We start from the raw sequence: 22,719 nt of genomic DNA, 5'->3' as shown, positions 1-22,719 counted from the left end.
TTTTCATAGTATGGTTTCTTCATATAAACCAATGCATTTGAAATGTTCCTAGCTTTCAATCGATACCAAACATGAAGTATTTCACAAACATTCTGTAGATTTCATTTGTCACTGAGGGCTATTACTCAATAACTATCCATAACAGTTTTGTTAAACACATGGAACATGTATACACAAAAACCTACAGAAACATAAAGCAAACATACATTACTCAAATAAACACAGTTTTACTGTATGTCCATTAAACTTTGCAAGCGTTTCTGATCGCTTCTGTGTCTGCCTGAGAATGTGTATTCCTTGCAGACGCCAAAGGACACGCAAACCAAAAGGTACTTCTCAAAAACCGGTTTGGTGGGTTTTTGATTGTAGAGCCTCTTATTGTTTTAAGGTGTAAAGTTAATTAACACGCAACTGTGATGTTGACCTGTGGATTGCCTTTTGCTGGGTGCCTGTGGATTGCTTTGAAAATGAAAACAAAGCTCAGACATGTAGGCACCAACCAATCTTTTAAGGATAACATGGTCTGTGACTTGTTCGGTTCTGGAACGATCCGTTGACTCCCCACAACTCATACTTTTTATTATTTATAATGTCCAAGGCATTGATATTAATATTAAATTCTACTTTTGTGCCTTTTTTAGCCTTTTTCTCGCTTGTTTACTGGGTTAAAAATCTTACATTATTCCATCTCCACCTGCTGGTGAAAGCTAGAGCAGCTGGCGATCTTCAATCAGCAATCTATTGGTTCTCCTGCAGTTCCCGGATGTAATGTTGAATTTTATCAGTCGAATTTGATCCACTGAATTTATGGACGCGAATATTTGAACTGAAATAAAATGAACTGAAAATGACCTTTTGAATATTATACATCGTATTTTTAAAGGGTATTGAATATTTTGTAAGTGAAATCTGAAAATTTAATATGAATTATTGAATTTTTAAGTATGAAAAAGTGTTTGAAATATTTTTCGTTGAAATATTCACAGCTTAAATAAACAGATATGTTAAATTTCAGGACCTAAAAATACAAACCCTGGAATTCAAGTCATTGAAATGCAAGAACTTGTTAATACGGTGTATTATTTTTTTTAGTTTGTGATATTCAACAAGCTTTTTAATTCAAGACTTTAGGCATTGATTTTGTTCCATAGTAAACTAAACCACAAAACAAATTTTCAAAATGCAACAATAAACTAGCACAATACACCATGTCCAACAAAACACTGCAAACATGTTTCAAAATGAAATAATGTCTTAAAAAACTAACACATGGGGCCCTATCATACACCCGGCACAATGTGGCGCAAGGCTTTTTTCACTTACACTTACTTTACGTCATGTAAATAGCAAATGCGCTTATGGCGCAACGCAAGGCTCTTAAAGGGAATGAGAGATAAGACTCTGATTGGTTTATTCTCAAAACACACCTATAACTCATTAAGAAAATAAACTCAATGCTTTTAGACCATGCGCCATGGCGCAAAGCGGATTTTCCCTATCCTTAAATTAGCAAACATGGATTCTGACACACCCTGAATGAGTTTGCGCCCTGCGCTTTCCGTTTTGCGGATGGACCGTCAAAATAGAGCCTATGTTCTCTACCTACAGAAACATTAAGTCAATCATAACACATTGACCAAAAAAAAAAAAAAAAAAACACTATCATTAGCTAAAATTACAGAAACTGCATTATTTAATGTGTCATGTCTGCCATTATATTTGAAGCTTCTCTATCGTTTTGTTTTGTTGGGTTTAGTAAATGCATGCATTTTCTTGCTTTTACTGCAAAAATTCAATAAAAAAATGAAGAAAAAAATTGCTTGACAAAAATTTACAGTTTATGTAAGAAAAAAAAAAAAAAAACAAAGACACAAAATTGCTGCAGTACAGACTCTTTTTTTGCAAAGGGATATCACTGCAAGATATACAAGAAGAAAAAAGCACCGCGATTACAATACAGTTTTTTACAATGGCTATGACAGATTTTTCAATACATTTAACAAGTTTACTAAACTCTTAACGCACCAACACACCTAAAACACACAATTGGGAAAACATTTAATTTCATGCTTAATATCACACATTGTAAAACTAAACCTCTAAACTACTTTTCAAAATACAATAATAAACTATCACAATACACCATGGGCCTGTTTCAGAAAGTAGGTTAAGTGAAAACTCAGAGTATTTTAACCCTGAAATGAGAGAAACTCTGGGTTTTCCATTTCAAAATGGCATCTTTCAGGCGTTATTCCAGTTTTGCACAAATTTACGTTATATATTTTGATGGAAACATAGATATTGCCTACATTTTTGTCACACACAGAACAAAGTCACGTATGAGAATGGCTTGTCCTTTTTTCAGAAATAATTAGGTTAACCTTTGACATGTATTAATGGAATTATTATTCTTTCTAAAAAGTATTTTTAGCACTGCTTACCTTCTAAATGTTATATCAACTTCTATCACTTGATCAATAAAAAGGCAGACACACAAGTGCACTGTTAAATCTATTAAAACTGATAAACGTGTATAAAAGTTTATTATACTTAAATATTTAAATAGCCTACTTTAAATTAAAAATGACGCATTAACTTGAGCAGCTGTTTTTTCACGCTAACTGTCTGTTTCACTGATGGCTTCTTTTTAAATATATACGCTCATATTTGCTATAACTTTGCATGATCACATCAAGTTCAAGTTTTTTTTCACATCAAGTTTTTTTTTAAGATGTTGCCATGTTCACTCGTAATATCTGCTCCATTGATAATGCCTTTTTATAGTCACGGTGTGCGTGCTTTACTCTGAGTTGGTCGACTCAAAGTTAATTGACCTAACTCAGATCTGCTATTCTGGAACCGAAAACTCTGAGTTTTTAATCTCTCGGTAAATCAACTCAGAGTTCAAGTTTAAACTCCGAGTTGTTTGAACCTCCTAACTGAAACAGGCCCCATGTCTAACAAAACACTGCAAACATGTTTCAAAATGAAATAATGATTCAAAACACTAACACATGTTCTTTTCCAACAGAAACATTTAGTCAATCATAACACACTCACACAAAAAACACTATCTAAAATTACAGAAACTGCATTATTTTATGTGTAAGCTCTGCCCTTATGTTTGAAGACATTTTTGTTTTGTTGGGCTTAGCAAGCGCTTGCATTTTTTTTACTTTTACTGCAAAAATTCTATACAAAAATGAAGAAAAAAAAAATGGTTTTATAAAATTTACAGTTTATTTTTAAAAATCGACACAGAATTGCTGCAGTACAGACTTTATTTGCAAAAGGACAATACTGCAAGATATACAAACAGAAAAAGCATCACAATTATAATTATTATAATAATAATAATAAAAAAGTAATCTTTTATTCTGCCTGGTCTTATGCATTTGGCCACATGTTCTCATCCACTTTATACTTGATAGCTTCTATGGCCTGGCATGGTAACTGTGGCCCTTTGACCTTTTATGTTTCTCCCACGGCGACATCCACAGCCTCGTCAACATAGATAATTCCATGTGGTACTTGATTGGCCTCCAACTTAATGACTCGTTGAAAGTAATTAGACACATGTATGCAAATGCTGTACTGTACTGTATATCTACTGTATGTACCTATGAAATCCAGGTTTATAGAGTAGTTTAATGCGAAACACTGTGTATATTAAAGCAATGAATGTATTGCATAACCTTACCTGAACGCATTGGTAACAGAGTTCTTTAATGTGCTCGCTGTTCCGTTCATAAAAACTGCAATTAGCAGTAGAATAAAATACAGGTAATATATTTGTCTTTTAATTCACAATATAATCAGCTGTTCACTTTGACTTTATCCTATACAAGTTCTGTTTAGAACATGATGTTATCTGTTCTGACATACTGTTTGAAAGCATTTGTAAATTTGATTGTAAAATTACATTGTTTTGGTCTTGGTTGTGCTTGTGTGTAAAAGAAGTTCAAGCATTTTAAATTGTTGTTAACTGGATGCATTTTGTGTCAAAGCAACAAGAAATGTGTTAATTGTAGAGCCCACAAAGATGGATGTTGTGCTAACCGTGTTAAGAGTTTAGAAAACTTATTAAATGTATTAAATAAACTGTCATAGCCATTGAAAAAAAAAAAAAAAACTGTTATGTGTTTACTGTTCCTTTCAAAAGCTCAAATAGTCCTCTTTTATAACATATGATCATGCGATTGGAAAAACCTCTGTTTTTCCAACAGACTGCTGTTGTGTTTGTGATAAGGAGGGACAAGGCTGAATCCAGTTCAGGGCTCGAAATTAACGTTTTTGCTTGGTAGCACCGGTGCTCCTAACTTTAAAAATGTAGGCGCATCAGCCAAAAATTTGTCGCACCCACCAATTATTCGCACCATTACTCAGGTTTTATACAAACATATTTATTGTATTTGAAATCAACACTAATCAAACTAACAAGCAAAAAAAAAAAATAATACATATATGCAAGCGTGAGGAAAATATGTCTCAACGAAATCCTGTTATCACAAGAAAATACATTTTTATAACAGAACTGAGTGACCAAAGCTTACACGGAGCGCTTACCGGCCCTGCACACACTGCTTGAATGAATCTGTTAACGGTATAACTGTGCTGTTCTCACAAGTGCTGTCTGATATTGCACTGATGCTTTTGACACATACTGTACCTTATTATGTGCATACATGTTAATAGCAATACCGGCCTTTTTATGAGTAGCGATGTTAGGTTAGTCAGTGCTGCAAGCCCTTTGCGTCGGTGTACGTGGTGTTAAATTTGACATATAGCTGCCACTTGCACGGCGGACAGCATCTGGCAATTATATGAAGGATTAAACTGAAGGTCTCGTGCTAGATGTGGCAAACAGTTACCTGAAAACTCCATCCCACCGACTTTTCATAGCGGACTTGAAGCCAATGGAAGTCCTCTAGTCTTGGAAAAGTGTTGATGGTGGATTAACATTCAGCACATGATCACTAGTAAGATGTGTAATTATTTGTAACTAGATGGTTTCTAAAACTAAATCTGTCAGTGTTATCTTCATTCTCATCTTCAGCGCTTAACAATTTTTCGCGGTAGTAGCTCTCTGTCATCCGAAGCCAGAAGGCGCTGAGTGATTGACAGCTGATATTAACCAATTATTCGCGTTCAGTGCTGAAGCAGTGGTGGGCCAAAAAGAAGAGCGTGAAGGCGGGGCAAGCATTAAGGACTTGGCTTTGTTTACTGCAGCAAGTTGACATGACAACTGTTTCAAACCATTCCTGAGCACTGCGTTTCGCATTTCAAGTGCCGACAAAGAGCTTAGAGATGCATTCTGCGTGAATGTCTCCCGAATCCGCGCGTGTGGTGAACATTTTGCAGTAAAAACTGGTCACACACAGCAATTTTAAGCACTCGCAGAAATGCTCCCAAATATATTTTAAGGTCGCATAGATAAAATTTCGGGCGCATATGCGACCAAAATGGTTGCAATCTCGAGCCCTGAAGTTCGTATTGCCTCTATCCGGTCCACCTTAAAAACCACGAGGCTTCTGTTTTTCAGCTTTTTATTCTCGCTCAGAGAACACACTGAGCAAGGGCTTATTATGTGTTTCTGGCGCTAGACAACGTCAACCGTCTTTGGCCGCCGAGGAACTCTCAGAAATTGTAAATATTTTAAAATAGGCACTATTCTTGCAAATAAACTGCATAGTTGCAATCAAAACAACTACATTCACGACTAAAAAGCCTCAAAAGTATATTTTGTTGTGTAACAGCAGTAATATTTGTCAAACTGTAGTGTCTGCTTGTTGCTGGCTGTATGTGGGCGCAGTAATACACAAAGGGTAAAGAGACTGTACAGATGGTGATATTACTTAAATATATATATATTAGAGCTGCACAATTAATCATTAAAAGATCGCGATCTCGATTTGACCCCCTAGACGATTTTAATCCACCATTTCCACGATTCTGCCAATCATATTTTCAAGTTCAGGAGAGAAGAAAAGGTGGCTGCACGAGTCTTTTCATTGTTTCACACACATTGCTCAGTGACATCGACACCTCCAAATGATGTTGAATTAGTTGAGTTAGTTGAATTGATATAATAAATTGATATTTATATGATATTTATATGATATTTAAATTAATATGATAAATCATGATTAATATAATGATGTTTTCGCGATCGGGAAATCACACGAGACGTGAGTCGCTGACCGTGAGCTGTTATCACAGAGAGGGCGGGCGCGCGCTCTCTACTTAATGATAGACGCGCGCGTCTACTTTAGTGAACAGAACCTGCATATGTTGCGAGTAACAGGTAATACTGTTGTAAATAATATTCAGTTTGTGGCACAGAGTAGAGGTCTGCGTTCCCGCTGCGGGACCCGACCAGATTTCTGCGGCGCGGCAATAAATTTTCGAATAAATCGTGGGAGCGGTCGGTAACGGGTTTAATTTGAGACGGGAGAAGGCTGTCTAGCAATATCGCGGATATTGCTATGCAAATGAAAGAGAAAGACCTTTGCCTGTGCGTGTGCTTGGTGCTTGTGTGTGTTTATGTTAGTGCGCGCGCGAATGAGAGAGAGAGAGCTTTCCCAGATAGCAAAATACACTCGGGCCAGTTCCGGCTAGATTCTCGGGCCGGATGCTTGTGGACTCACTCCAGATGCGGCGGCCGTAAGCGAGCCGACGCTGCCGCATCCACGCCGGAATGGGCCCAAGAGTAATGTGCGCTGCGGCCCGGAGCTGGCGCGACTCAGTATTTATATACCTTAATATAAAACTTTTTGGTATTACATTGGTACTTGATACATCGTATTACAACCCTTTGAGTTGATATAACAGCAAACGCCTGTGTGTCTGCTTGGTGCTTGTGTGTGTGTGTGTTAGTGCACGCGCATGTATGAGAGAGAGAGAGCTTTGTCTGTGTGTGTGTGCTTGGTGCTGTGTGTGTGTTTATACAGACAGCTTGGCTGTCTGGACTGTATAGCTTGGTGATTTTCGGTTTTGTTCTCCCCCGCTCTTTAGCGGGATCTGGCGTGGCGGCCAGAAAATGGGGCTGGATGGGCAGTGGGACAACAAATTCTTAATATAAGCGGGAGTGGTCGGGTTCGGGCTAAAACCTGGCGGGTGCGGGCGGGAGCGGGATTCAAAATTTAGTCCCGCGCAGATCTCTAGCACAGAGTTATGGTTTGGGAGCCGCGCACGAAGTATGAAGAGGCACTTAGCAGTCAAAATGAAACCGAAAGTGTGCACTTCATTTAAATGATCATATCGCATTTTAGAGTTATGATTACGACAAGTATTTGATATGTTTTTTCTTTCATAACGAACCCACAGTTGTGCATGAAAATAAATGTTTACAATGTCAGTATAACTACTTTAGTCTATATATTGTTGAATATAATCTGATAATGGCAAATGTCTGATTTTACTAGTGTTGGGGTACTCGAACTTGGACTCGGACTCAAGTCCGTATTCGAGTCCAGTTTTATTTTGACTTGGACTTGTCACGGACTTGGGGAAACTTTTACTTGGACTTGACTCGGACTTGGACATTTTGGACTTGGAAAATATCACGAGTCCAGTCGAGTCCACATCATTCACAACACAAATAAAGATATTAAAAATTAATAAATAACAACATAAAACTATAACAAGAATTTAGCAAACTCTCTGGCTGCATGCCAGCTTTTATTTACGCCACCGCACCGTACCAGCATGCAGCAGCAGCATGTCATGACCTTTAACGTGTAATCAGAAATAGCCATATATCACACAATGCGGGGCTAGGTTTAGAACAATAATGTCTTCAAAATCAGCAATAGTTTGTCTTCTACCGACATGTTTAAAGAAAACAAAGAAAGATAAGAGCTTATTTACTTGAATTGTACGTTCATATCATAGGGACGATGTTAATACATACTGGCGATATTGTTTTGTTGTTTCCGCAAATAACTGCCAGATTCAGAGAGAATTATGCTTTTGCTTTATTTTGGCTTGAAAGCATGTTAAAATGAATATAAAAATGTCTGCATTCACTTTCTTTCCATAAAAAGATGTGCGTCGATCATCACATTTCTGAATCAGTGTAGCCTTTACATGCTGACTGATGGACGCGTTCCATATAATAAACTCATTCCAGATCCCAGATCCGCTTCTGCTTTTGGGAGGTAGGGTTAGGAGAGTATAAAGAGTGTGTAAAATTACCGTAATTAAATAATGGGATAGCAAAAATTTAATAATGTTGCTTGGAGTTGCATATTATATCAAGTAAATATAAGCACAAATGGATTTAATGTAGAATTATATTCAAATCCAGTCAACATTCAGAATAAATAATCACTGGACTAAATCCACAAATTCAAGCAATAATTTAATCTATTTAAAGATAGAATAAGTTTGACTTTGTGTAAAAATTAATATTCAGGTAATATTTTGATGAGAGACATTGGAGAGATTAGGGGTGCCTGTGTCCACAATGTGAGTTTTTTGTGTGAGAATAAACATTACTGATTGTGAGCAGCAGTATATATCTGCCTTACATGTTGAATATGCAAGAGAGAATCTGATAATGAGACATTTCTGATTATATTTATATGTAGTCAATGACAGAGTGTAATTATGTGTATTGCATTATTAATTAATGTTTCATTTTAAAATGATTCAGAATTATACATAGTTGTATGCTGATGTCATTATCACTGTCTTTTGAACTGAGGACCAGGACCATGACCTATCCTCAAAAGCCCCCCACCCTCCATTTATTTATATATATATATATATATATATATATATATATATATATATATATATATATATATATATATATATATATATATATATATATATATATTTTTTTTTTTTTTTTTTCATTTTTTTTTTCAATATATAAAATTATTATTATTGTTATTATTATTATTGTTATTATTATACGATTAATATTCTAGAAAATAACAGAAATTGGTCCTAAATGTAACTGGAAGGCAAAGACACAACTGGAGTGATGTATTAAGATCATTTAAGAAGTCTTTTGCAAGAATATTAATATAATTTGACAATTCCATAAGATACAAAAAATATGTTTTATAGAATTATCTGTGGGCTGCACAGTAGCGCAGTGGGTAGCACTGTCGCCTTACAGCAAAAAGGTAGCTGGTTCGAGCTACGGATGGGTCAGTTGATGTTTCTGTGTGCATGTTATCACCGTGTTGACGTGGGTTTTCTCCGGGAGCTCAGGTTTCCCCCACAGTCCAAAAACTATAGGTGAACTGATTAATTAAATTGGCCATAGCGTATGAAGGGAAGGGCATCCGCTGTGTAAAACATATGCTGGATAAGTTGGCGGTTCATTCCGCTGTGGCGACCCCTGATTAATAAAGGGACTAAGTCAAAAAGAAAATGAATGAATGAATGAATGAGAATTATCTGTTGTCTTTTTAGACCTGAATCATGAACTGTTTTAGGCCTAATCTTACCTGCCCGACTCTTCATCCTTCTTTTCTGCTTCATAGCATGTTTAGTTAAAATAAGATCATCATCATATTGTTTTAATTTTTGTTTTGTCCACTTGCAAAACTTACACAGGTTTCACAATGCATAATCGCTGCGTATTTTTTCGACGTGTCCCAGAGTTGCAAAAACTTCTTTCTAAGTATTTTGAATGTACACTTGCTTTATTAAAATGAAAGAATGTCCAAGACAAAGCTAATAGGTGTCTTATGAGTATATGTACACTAGCAGTGGAATTTACTGGAATTTATCTGAAATCTTGCCTAGGGCTCCAAATTGGTTAGGGCCGGGCCTAATCATAACCATGCTGGATAATTGCGCGCAGGCCTGTTTTAACACACTGCAGCAAAGCGATCATTTGAATGGAAGAAGATATCGGCCTTACTGAAAATAATTGATGAAGAGAATAGACAGTTCAAAATTGAATAAACAGATAAGTATGTGTTTATTTTGCCCCAAGCCAGCTCGAATCAGTAACCTTCTTGCTGTGAGGCCAATGTGCTTCCCACTGTGCCACCGTGCTGCATCTTATGGATGTTTATTAAAAAAAAGTTATGTAACATCAATTGTTTCATACCTTTGACCTTAATAAAAAAAATTTAAGAACGTGTTTCAGGCTATAGATAGCTAGATAGACCCAGATCATGAGCCTAGAAATCTGCCCTGGACTATTTTTTCAGTCTGATTACCACTGGGTTTTATTTTGCACCCAATCGCCCCCGCTATTTATTCAATCTTTGTTTATTTAGAACAAAATTCTTCTGTCTGTTAATTCCCTGTTAAGACAGCTGTGAAGCCTAATTGTCTCTTTTTGCTCAACCTTTATGTTCTTTGCTGATCTGGGTCAGTCGGCATGAATATGGTTTCATTTTCCACACTGGGGCTGATAACAGAGTTCTCTGGAATTAATGTAAAAATGCATTGTTGCCTTGGTAATGTAAGCGTAGTTTAAGCAGAAGAAATGTGAGAAAGTGGCATGAGAATAATGTCAAACATGTGAGTCTTGTAAAGTAATAAAAATTCTACATATATCCTCCTATTTTCATTTTAATTCAAAGCAAGCTAACAAAAAATATAAGGCATTTTGCAAAAATGTATAAAAAGTTTAAAATATTAATTTAACTGTTTAATTGTTAATAGAAAAATATATTTGATTTATTATTATTATTTTTTTATTTATTTCTTTTTTTTTTTACATTGGTGGCACCATGGCTCAGTGCTTAGCACTGTTGCTGCACAGCAAGAAGGTCACTGGTTCGAGTCTCGACTGGGCCAGGAGTGTTTCTTTGTAGAGTTTGCATGTTCTCTGTGTCTTAGTGGGGGTTTTCCTCCGGATGCTCCGGTTTCCCTCACAGTCCAAACACATGCGCTATAGGGGAATTTAATTTATTAAAATGGCCGTGGTGTGAATGAGAGTGAATGGGTTGCGGCTGGAAGGGCATCCGCTGCGTAAAACATATGCTGGTCTAGTTGGCAGTTCGTTTCGCTGTGGCGACTCCTGCTAAATAAGGGACTAAGCCAAAAGAAAAATTAATAAATGAGTTTTAAGACTGTCTCGACTCGGACTCGGATGTTAAGGACTCGGACTTAAGTCCGACTCGACCCCTTTTGGACTCGGACTTGGACTTGAACTCGACTGTTTAAGGACTTGGTCTCGACTTGGGCTCGACCCCAACTCTAGATTTTACCAGTGAATTAAATTGTCTAATATGACAGATTGCAAGCATATATCTCAAACATAATAATCCAACATCAGAATTATTACAAGAATAGATTAATATAGAATAGAATTATTTATAGAAACCAGTAGACCTACACATATTATTATCGAGGTTGTGCCATATGTTTGTTTTTACCATACTTTTATTTTACATCTACAGAATCGTAAGAAAATCATGATCTTTATTTTGAGCAAAAAAATCGCGATTCTCATTTTAGCCAGAATCGTGCAGCTCTAATATAAATATATAGATATAGCAATATCACATGAGTAGCAGTGTGCTATGGCTGTATATCAGCACTGGTGGAAGGGAGGCATGCGTTGGCTTAGCACCCCACCAGTGCAGATATACAGCCATAGCACACTGTTACTTATGTGCTATTGCGTTTATTCAACAATTCAACAGCACAATCTTATACATAAAAAAGAAAACATACAAAGAAAACACAGAGAGTCTAAAACCCCTTTGTTTTAGGAACTAATTTATTCAGCCATTCATTCACATTTGCAGCTGACTTCAAAACAGCATAAGCCATTACTAATTCACCAATGTCACTTTTGAGCTAGTGTTTGAATGATTCTCTATATCGTAATGTAAAGCGACGCTTCTGGTGTGTGACCCCCTTAAGGTGATGAGAAAACAGCAAATTTTGCTCACATTTTAAGATTATATGGCTGAACGTTACATGAAATGCCATCCCTCTACAGTGATTTCTCACGAGACTGCTGTTGTGTTTGCGATAAGGAGGGACAAGGCTGAAAAACCTTGTGGCTTCCATTTTTTAGCTTTTTATACGTGCTCAGAGAACACACTGAGCAAGGGCTTATTATGCGGTTCTGGCGCTATCTTGTAGATAGACAACTTTAACCTTTTTTGGCCACCAAGGAGCTCTCAGAAATTGTAAATATTTTAAAATTCTTGCACTATTCTTGCAAATAAACTGCATATTTCATATTTGCAATCTAAACAACTACATTCATGACTAAAAAAAGCCTCAAAAGTATATTTTGTTGTGTAACAGCAGTAATATTTGTCAAAATGTAGTATCTGCTTGTTAGCTGGCTGTATGTAGGCATGAGCAATACATAAAGGGTAAAAAGGGCTGTATGATGCTTAAATATTTCTATGTGTGTGTGTGTGTGTGTGTGTGTGTGTGTGTGTGCGTGTGTGTGTATATATATATATATATATATATATATATATATATATATATATATATATATACATATATATATATATATATATATATATATATATATATATATATATATATATATATATATATATATATATCTGCGATAAGCTGTTTCTCTTTGGCAATGGAATAGAATATACGAATATATTTGAAAGCAAACAGCTGTTCACTTTGACTTTAGCCTATATGTTATGTTTAGAACATGATATTATCTGTTCTGAAATACAGTGTGAAAGCATTGGTAAATTTTACTTTATTATTGCATTGTTTTGGTCTTGATTGATCTTGTGTTTGACGGATGTTGTACTTACCGTGTTAAGAGTTTAGGAAACTTGTTAAATGTATTGACGACCAAAGAATATTACAGTACTAGAAGCCTTTTGCAAGGAAGAATGGGACAAAATCCCAACTACAAGAATTGAAAGAATTTTAGCTTTCTATAAAAAGTGTTTGCAAGCTGTTATATCTGCCAAAATGTTGTACAGTGCCATATATATTTTTTTTTCAATTTATGGCATAAGAAGCTACTATGCATCGGTTTACAAGACATATTATGCATTCCCTGAATTTTCAAGAGAGACTGTGTTAACATTTTTTCAATTAAAAAAAATCACCAAAATCTGTTATTTATCATGGGGTGGCTAATCTTTTGCATAGGACTGTACCATTATGCAGGAAAATGACTTTTCTGAACCATAAGAAGGCAAAACTCAGGAAGATCATAAGACAATTCGAGTCACTCATATTTCTATATGAAGAACATTTTTTAAAAAGGCTGCAAAAAAATCAAATGTATATATAAAAAACTTTATGACTTCATTATATATGAAATACTGCGTTTTTTATACTTAAACATTTCATTTATTTTTTACTTGAAATGAATATTTTTTAGTACTATGTTTTAAAACATTGCTGTGTGTCTACAGCTGAGATTAGTGCTCCTCATGTAGAACTGAGAAGTAACAATGGACAAACAGAAGTTGATATCACTGATCCACCGATGAAAAGAAAAAACCTGAGAGACGTCTTTGGGAATATTTCTTACCTCATACGTTTTTGGAAAAAAGGAGAATCAAATAAGGTAAAGAACGTTTCCTCAAAAGTATTTTAAATTTTTTATTTTGCAGTTGGAAAAAAAATGTGGCTCACTCCACTTAGTATATTACACTTTGTGTTTACTTTAAAACTATGGAGTTTTACATCACTACAACAATATAAACACCTGTTCATAATGCTGATGTGTCCTCATTACAGTTACACTTGACATTAATTTAACAATTTACAATGTGCATAAACATTTCACAGGACAATAATGGATGCTATGAGTGAAAAAAGAACACTTTAAAGTAAATTGTTTAGAAAAACTGACTGCTCTTGACTACTTCAATATAATAGGGCTGTATATTGGCAAGGGCCTCACGATATGATACATATCACGATACATGGGTCATGGTATCACAGTATATTGCGATACAATAAATATTGGGATATATTGCAATAGTGTGTAATAGTATGTGTATCATGTTATATTGACAACTTGATAAAGTCATGGGGTTTAAAATTTATTTACTATGCATTTCAATTCCTTAGAACTGCACAGAAATGCACTGTGATTGAACAGAGAACTCACTGAAATGTATAAAATGCATATTGTAAACACTTAACTAAAACGTATATGCCACTAAAGTTACATATAAATAAAATAAACAAGTTATAAAACTAAAGCAAGTAAAAAAAATAAATAAAATGCATCAATTAATTATAAAACTGGAACACAGTGCTTTAAAATGTGACTAAACTATTAGAAACTTAAGTGTCCAAAATCAGGGCTCTAAATTGTATACTAATCTGCGCCCAAAACTTTATCTATGCAACCTCAAAATATATTTGGGAGCATTTGTGCGAGTGCATAAAATTGTTGTTGTGCTCCTATATATTTTCCACCATGCTTACTCTTGCTTGCGTACTAGTTAACGTTTTGTTAATAGCAAATTAGCGACATCTACTGGAGCAGAGGAGGAGGTTGTTTGGCACAACTTGTATGGATACTTAAGGTTGGATTATCGATACACTATCGTGAAAGCAGTTATCGCGATAGTCAGATATATAGATAATTTTCCACAGCCCTTCAATATAAATGTATAAACATTCATATGCAAATTAGGCTTGGACGGTATCCAAATGTTAATACTGTCAAACCTCCTCTCTATTTTCCCTCGGTATCCGGTATTACTGTGCATAATTAAAAAAAAAAAATATGGCGTAAGGCTCAGACAGCTTCACCAAACTGTTGGCTTGTGCCTAAACCATTCAGAAACTGAATACCATATAAGCGACCTGTTTGCCTTGTTCGTATTAGAAATCTGCACGGGACGCTCTCTCATATTCACACACATACACACACATGACGGAGTATGTGAGTGGAGCGGGACTATTCACATAATCTCCAGTGGTATTTTTTGCTGTCGTTACTAATGCAAGAACTTAAAGTGCTTGTTCGGCTTTTACTTGACTGGCCTTTAGTGCATACATGATGTTTCATATTTTAGATACCGGTCTTGTGGCTTTTATATAAAGCGCTTTACTGCCGTTGCATAGCCTATTACATACCCAGCATCTGATTCAACCTCGTTAATCTTTGATAAAACACTCATAAACAACACTTTTCTTTCCTTCCTTTTGTTTTTAATTGTCCATTTTTAAGTTTCTCTCGGATAGGTTTTGCCTTCAGTTCTGCTTTAACAAAAAAGTAAAAAAAATACAAAGCAAAAATCATTAATTAAACTCATCCACCCGCAATTATTCATAATGTACATTTTATTACCCGACCCACCCGACCTGCGGATAAGCAGCGTGCACGAATAAAATCGTCATCCACGCATTACTTATTTATATATATATATATATATATATATATATATATATATATATATATATATATATATATATATATATACAGGGCTTGAAATGATCACCAGCCAGGTCTTTTTTGATCACAAGCCACTGTGACTAGGATTTTTCCACTGTTACTGGCCATTCACCAATTTTCCTAGCAACAATTTTGTTGTTGGGAAAATTAATTTTATATGCATAAATTTGACTTTTGGCATGCTAAAATTACTTCATTTAGATTTTGTGTTTTTTCTACTTGCCACTTGTCTCATTTAACTGTTTTTTGTTTATGAGCTTATGGGTTATGCTTTCATAAAAAAAAGGGTCTCATTGCAGTTAGTTTTCTTTCACAGGACTTTTCAGGGCTCAACACAATAAGGATTTAACTTTTTCTCTGGCCTCACCAAACTAATTATTTGCTTGCCACAAACTTTAAATAATGTGTTAAAAGCAAAATGCTGCTGTATACATACACTTTTTATTCAACAAAACAGCTGACATTTAAAAAATATATATTCTCACCCATCTAAAATTATGCACAGTGGTCTGTTCTGGCTCAAGATCCTAGATCACCGGTTAACTATACACACAACAACATATTAAAGCAATATTATTGTAAAGGATAATCATTAAACTATATTAACAAACATAACAGCAAGCAAAAGAAAGTGGGTAAAAAACATTCTGTGCTCGATAATGAAACGATGATGCCGTGCACACGGTTAATGTTAGGCCAATTAATAATCTGTTCAAAGAATGATTAAAGTCAAAGTGTCAACAACTGCTGCTGCTTACAAAAAATCTGGAGCCCCTGAAGGACTGTGGGTGCACGAGCATCGCACTAGTTTCGTTTCCAGGCACAGTTGCTTCGAGTGAGGAAACGGCACAGGAGCTTTTAAGCACTTGGGCAAAATAAATCATCTGTGCACGACACTAAAGCCCTCATACATCATCAAGATGGCGCCAAGCATGGCCACCGTGTTGCGAACTCCCAGCAAATTTTGCTGTGTTTTGTGTATTTTACTCATATTTTTTTACTTGTATTTTTGTCGTTTTTTGTGCTAGATGTACACACTCTCATTACCTATGACAGACACACACTTCGGGAAATTGGCTCCCTCGTTGCACATCGAAGAACCGACTTTGAGTTCTTTAACAAGGCTCTGTTTACAAACACAGCAACAGGGCCCTGTGTCTGGTTCACACAACCGAAGCGACGAAGGAAATGCAGCCGGAAAAGAGAAATGAGAGTCGGCATGGATTTCGACCTCTGCTCCCCACCATTCTGCTGGCTAACGTTCAGTCACTGGACAACAAATTTTGTGAGTTACGGGCGCACATTTACTTCCAACGAGAAACAAGAAACTGCTGCATTATCTGCCTTACAGAAACATGGCTATCTGCGGAAGTACCAGACACAGCTGTTGAACTTTCGGGGTTCTCCATGCACCGCACTGACGGAACAAAAGAACTCACAGGAAAAAGAGGAGGTGTGTGTTTCTTTAATAACAACTCATGGTGTGATGAGAGGAACATACACCCAGTTAGATCATTTTGTTCTCCCCATCTGGAATAACTTATGCTTCGGTGTCGACCATAATGGCTACTAAGGGAGTTCACAGCTGTTATCATTGCGGCTGTATACATCCAACCTCAAGCCAACACAGAGCAGGCGCTCAGGGAAATGTACGGGAGCATAAGCGAGCAGGAAAACGCACACCTGGAGGCAGCGTTTATTGTTACAGGGGACTTTAACAACGGCAATTTCAGGAAAATCGTTCCAAAATACTATCAACACATCACCGTAAACACGCGGGGAGACCGGATTCTAGACCACTGCTACTCCTCGCTCTGGCACGCATACAAATCCCTCCCCCGCCTACCGTTAGGCAAATCAGATTACTCTTCTGTTCTGCTCTTGCCTGCTTACAGGCAGAAACTGAAACGGGTCTTTTATTGCTATAACTAATATTTACTTTAAAAATCTCATCACAACAAACTTGTCTATTGTCTCTAATACAAAGTCATAGGTGGAAACACAGCTCTGAAAAATACTTAGCAACAAACTAACAACCTGGGACCTGACAGTGGAGCTTTTATGTGTGGATAGCTATGTGTATCATATTTTTTGTGATTCCCTGTTATAATTTCTGTGCACGTTACCTTACTGAGGTGATGGAATGTAATGGTATTTATGTGTATAGAAACTGTACTGAAATATGCAATATCCAATAAATAAATATACTTAAAAAAGTAATGTAAAAAGTTATATGAAGAGAGGCTAACTAGCTAACAATGTAGCTTTTAAGAACACAGTTTAAGATAACAACAATATAACTTAAAACACAGCCTTATTTTAGAAACCCTCAAAAACACATTTTACTTACTCATTGTAGATTCTTATTTAAAGCCTAAAACATATTAGACTCAACATCTGAATTGATAGACAGAGAATAGACAGAATAGATAGAGAGTAAACTAATCAAACACCTGGCTCCCTTAAAGGGCCAGCATTTTCTTGAAACTTTTTCCAACACCTTTGTTTTTAGAATAAAACAGACAGCCTGTCGTGGGTGTGGTAATGCCTAAATCGTTGTTTTCTGCCTTTAAAATATAAGTCTCTGTAAAAAGCAACATAAAGTATCAGAGTAGACGGGACATTAATGGTTGAACAGTAATTTGCCATTTATTGTCACAGTTACTACCTGTAATGTGTACATAAAGTAAATTACTGTAGTTTATTATTTGCACTACACAGTTTCATACAAATCCTGCTCTTTTTACAGTAAAATACTGTTTACCTTTCATTACAGCAAAACACTGGCTATTTTACAGTTATTTACTGCATAATCTACGGTAAGGGTTAACAGTATAGCAAGGGTTTTCTCATTTTGTGTGTGTACAGTGTACACGTTTATGAGGTTTACAGGGACACAAAGTTGCACAATGACATCTATATCTACTTATTGAGGTGTTTTTTAGGGACACACCTTGTGTCCCTTTAATTCAGCACAGTTACACAAAGCACAGTTACTTAGCTAGAGCCTAAAAGTTTGTTGATGAATTATTATGTTTATGACCTGAGTCTATGAATTTAAGATTTGCACAAACATGTTTTGCATGCATGCATCTTAATTTACTTTTGCGAAAAGGAAGTTTTGTATTTTTGGATCAGGTGATGCTCGTGTGTGAATTGACCCTTTGTTTGAATCTATACTGCCAGCTTCATTTGAATTTTGAAATTTTATTTTCATGGTTTTTACACTTTTTTTAGGAATCAAACACAAACAACTTTAAATAAAAAAGCCACAACATTCTAATGCAATTTGTACACATCTACCTACTGATTTGAGAATTATACAATCCTGCGTTTCCACACTTATGTCTGAAAAAGCCTGATTTAATTAAATGTGCGATTGTATTTTTGAGTACACATACTCTCCTGGGGATTAGGTGGCGCTCATTATGGGTGACTGACGGCAAATCCACGCACGTGCAACTCTTGATCCACGTGCAAATGTGCTAATGCATTTAACCTGGGACCACTAGATGGCAATCTCAGCATTACAGAGCAGGCCATATAACCTAACGACCTGTAAAAGCCAGCAAAGTCACAAAAGTGAATGTCGCAACGCATCAGCTGGATGAATGGCTGGGTATTCTGACACTCTATGCCTGTTTGAGGTCAACATTTAAACCACTGAAAAGTCAAGTCTCCTCTCAGGCAGTGCTGGACTGGGGCAAAAAATCGGCCCTGGCATTTTGGGCCAGAGTGGGCCACTACACACAATCAAAATGCTACCCATCTGTGCATGTACAATATGTTTAACAACTTTTATATTATAAAAAAAACACAAATGCCATATATTCATTCATTCATTATCTTGTCAGCTTAATCCCTTTATTACAGTTTGTTTACAATGGCTATGACACTTTTTTTCAATACATTTAACAACGTTCCTAAACTCTTAACACGATTAGCACATCCGTCTTTTTTTGGCTATACAATTAACAAATTTCTTTCAAAAAATTCATCCAGTTAACGCCAATTTAAAATGTTCAAACTTCTTTTACACACAAACTCAACCACGACTAAAACAATGTAATATTACAGTCAAATTTACAAATGTTTAAACACAGTATGTCAGAACAGATAACGCTCTGGTTACTAAAGTAACCCTCAGAAATGCTATTAGTGGATTTTAATCCACAAATGGGGGATTTCGTTTTAGAAAGCCAATCGTCTGAAAGAGAATATAACGAGCCAATGAAATGCCAAATGAGTTGGCAGTGTAAGCTTGCGCACCTAGAGCTTATTCCCAATTAGCTTTGCATATAAGCACAGGGAAAGCAAGGAAACACCATCCTTTTAAGCTGAAGAGACTGACAATTACAGCTAAGGAACAATCATTATGGTGATGCTATATAGCATTGAGGGTTACTTTAGTAACCAGACCGTTCCCCTTCGGATGTGGAACTTCAATGCTATTAGTGGATTTTAATCCACGAATGGGGTAAATGTCTGGAAAATACCATAATTACTGCACCTTACCTTCACCTCCGATGAGAGGATTGCCAGGCATAGCGTGAGCGCTCCTGCATTAAAGAGAGGCGCGGTCTTCCAACGTGATCCCTGGCCCTTACTTATCCCACTTCAAAGAAGTTTTACGGATTTAGATATATTTTTTGGGAGTCGCAAGCGTCTAGATAATTCTAGGAAAATACGACAGTATGTTGGGAAAGCGTGCCGTCCCAATAGGGAGGACGCTGCGGAGGCCACCTGCTACCCAATGGGGAGATATGATGGCAAAATATATGGACTAGCCCTGAGAAGGGGAAGTACGCATATAATAAGATGGTTAGCAGAGAGGTGAGACACGGGTCCGCTCGTGAGGGGGGACTGCACCGTGGCTGAATAAGCATATGGGATCGCCTAGTGGGGATCACGCATAGCGGGCACCTATACCCAAAACGCAGGCTGACCAGCGGGCAGACCAACGACGTAATGGGCCAGCGAGTGACTCCTCTGCTGAGTCAATGCTGGGGGCCTCGGAGGAATCTGCAGGGCTTAACTAACAGGGAACTTTACTAACAGATGAAAAAGAGCATGTATCTCTGTGTTCGGCAGAATGGCACAGCAAGCGTGTTTCAACACCTTCACCAAGTTGTTTTCTCAATCACCAAGGGTTACCTAATACCCTTGGGAAAACCGGCTCTACTCGCAGATTGTAAAACCTTGCAAATGTATTAAGTGTTGCCCACCCCGCAGCTCTACAGATGTCTGTTGGAGAGGCGCCGCGTGCACGGGCCCAAGAGGATGCAATGCTCCGAGTGGAGTGCGCACGCTCTCGGGGGACACGGCTCACCCTGGTTCTAAGTGAGGGAGATGGCATCTACTAACCAGTGGGCCAAACTCTGTTCCAATATGGCACTTCCCTGCTGCCGGCCGCCATAACAGACGAAGAGCTGCTCAGATGATCTGAAACTCCGAGTGCGGTCCAGATAAATACGCAAAGCGCTAACTTTACAAAGTAAGAAAAGGGCTGAGTCTGCCTCCTCCGAGGGCAGCACTTGCAGGCTCACTACTTGGTCTTTTAACGGTGTGGTAGGAATCTTGGGCACATATCCCGGGCGAGTTCTCAGGAAACGTGAGAGTAAGCCAGCCTGAATTACAGGCACGAGTCACTGACCAAAAAATGCCTCCAGGTCCCCGACCCTCTAAATCGATATCAACGCGACCAGCAGAGCTGTCATCAGGGACAGAAATCTTAAAGATACTGAGTCAAGGATCGAAGGGATCTGACGCAGGCTTGTGAGAACGAGGGCGAGATCGTAAGAGGGCATGAGAGGGGGCCAGGGTGGATTCGCCTAGCGCCTCTGAGGAACCGGATGATGAGGTTATGCCTTCCCACGGTGCTGCCAGCCACCGCGTTAAATCATAATTGCTCAAACTAAGCTCATGCTATGGCAATATCTGAATCATGGCTAACCTCTGATATACCAGATTCATTTCTTTCAATAGAAAACTATTCATTGTTCCGTAGAGTTTGGAATGAGAAAATGGGTGGTGGAGTTGGAGTTTATGTAAACAAAAAATATTGTCATTCAGTTACAAAAATCTCAACTGACTCAGAATCGTTACAATTAGTTGTCAATCTATCAAACCAGCTTTCAGTTACTATTATTGTCACTTACAAGCCCCCAAATGTCAGCGCGGCTACATACTTAATGCAGCTTGCTTACATGATAAAATGTGTTAAAAATAAGGAGCTTGTAATTCTTGGTGACATTAATATGAACTGGATTGACAACTTATCCAAATCTTTGAAAGCCATAGCTATAAAATTGGGTTTACATCAATTAATTAAGGCTCCAACTAGATTTGGTAAAACTCGTAATTCTATTTTGATCTTATATTTACAAACCAACCAAGTATGGTATATCTGGAATAATTCACACCTCTGTTTCAGACCATTCACTAATATATGTCATATAGAAAACTTTTAAACATCCAAGAACCCTAAAAAACAATTATACATTAAATTTACCAAACTCCAAATTACCCCAGTTTAATGCTGAATTTGGAGATATTGACTGGAGTAATGAGATGTTATTGTCAAATCCTGACTGCATCTTGGCAAATTTCTATAGCAGATGGAGGAAATATGGCAAAAGTATACAACTACTTGCAAAATGTATGTCAGACACAACAAAGTACCTTGGGTAAATTCTGAAATTTTACAACTTTTAAATAAAAAAGCATCCTCTCTGAAGGCATACAGTTTTTCTAAAACACATGAAAATAGGCTTATGTTTAGTCAATACAGAAATAAATGTTACTCTGAATTGTGGAAAGCTAAACAAGTCTATTTTCAAAATCTAATTAATCAAGCTGCTACCAATCCAAGAGTACTATGGCAAACTATTAAATCTATAACTGGTGAAAATAGTTTAAATCATAACAATAACTTACAAATTGCTATAAATGGTACTCTTCTCACTGATCATGAAAAAATTGCTAACTCATTCAATGAGTATTTTATTTCATCTGAAAAAGGGCGGTCTTCTAAATTTTTAGCTTCTCCTATGCTCCAAGTACCACCAAATACATGTCAACAGTTTTCTTTTTCTGAGATCTCACAAAGTTAGTTATCCGATATTCTGAACTCTTTTAGTATTTCTCATGCCTGCGATGTAAACAACTTAAACATGCATTTTATGAAAACTCATGCTAGTACTCTTATACAACTTTTCCATTATTTAGTTAATTTATGTATTAGGCTCCATAAATTCCCTGACACCTGGAAAACTGCTCAGATTATTCCAATATTCAAATCTGAGGACCATACTAGTGTCTCTAATTATCGGCCGATCTTAATTCTCCCTACATTTTCTAAGTTACTTGAAAAGGCA

The 22,719-nt window shown here is 36.7% G+C and overlaps 1 protein-coding gene across 3 annotated transcripts in view; it reads left to right on the top strand.

The window, feature by feature from the left end:
- Positions 1 to 22,719, top strand: part of crfb4 (cytokine receptor family member b4) — a 136,616-nt gene that overhangs the window by 89,787 nt on the left and 24,110 nt on the right. For 2 of the 3 annotated variants that reach the window (XM_068223482.2, NM_001083868.1), the window contains exon 4: positions 13,341 to 13,495. In XM_068223482.2, coding sequence (XP_068079583.2) covers positions 13,341 to 13,495 — 155 coding nt within the window. Of the gene's footprint in view, positions 1 to 13,340; positions 13,496 to 16,371; positions 17,555 to 22,719 lie in introns of those variants that run through there. The other variant, XM_073912303.1, reaches the window with a different exon arrangement.

The sequence above is a fragment of the Danio rerio genome, chromosome 9 (assembly GCF_049306965.1).
Source record: "Danio rerio strain Tuebingen ecotype United States chromosome 9, GRCz12tu, whole genome shotgun sequence".
Classification (NCBI taxonomy): Eukaryota; Metazoa; Chordata; class Actinopteri; order Cypriniformes; family Danionidae; genus Danio; species Danio rerio.
This window is presented reverse-complemented; position numbering and strand designations above follow the sequence as displayed.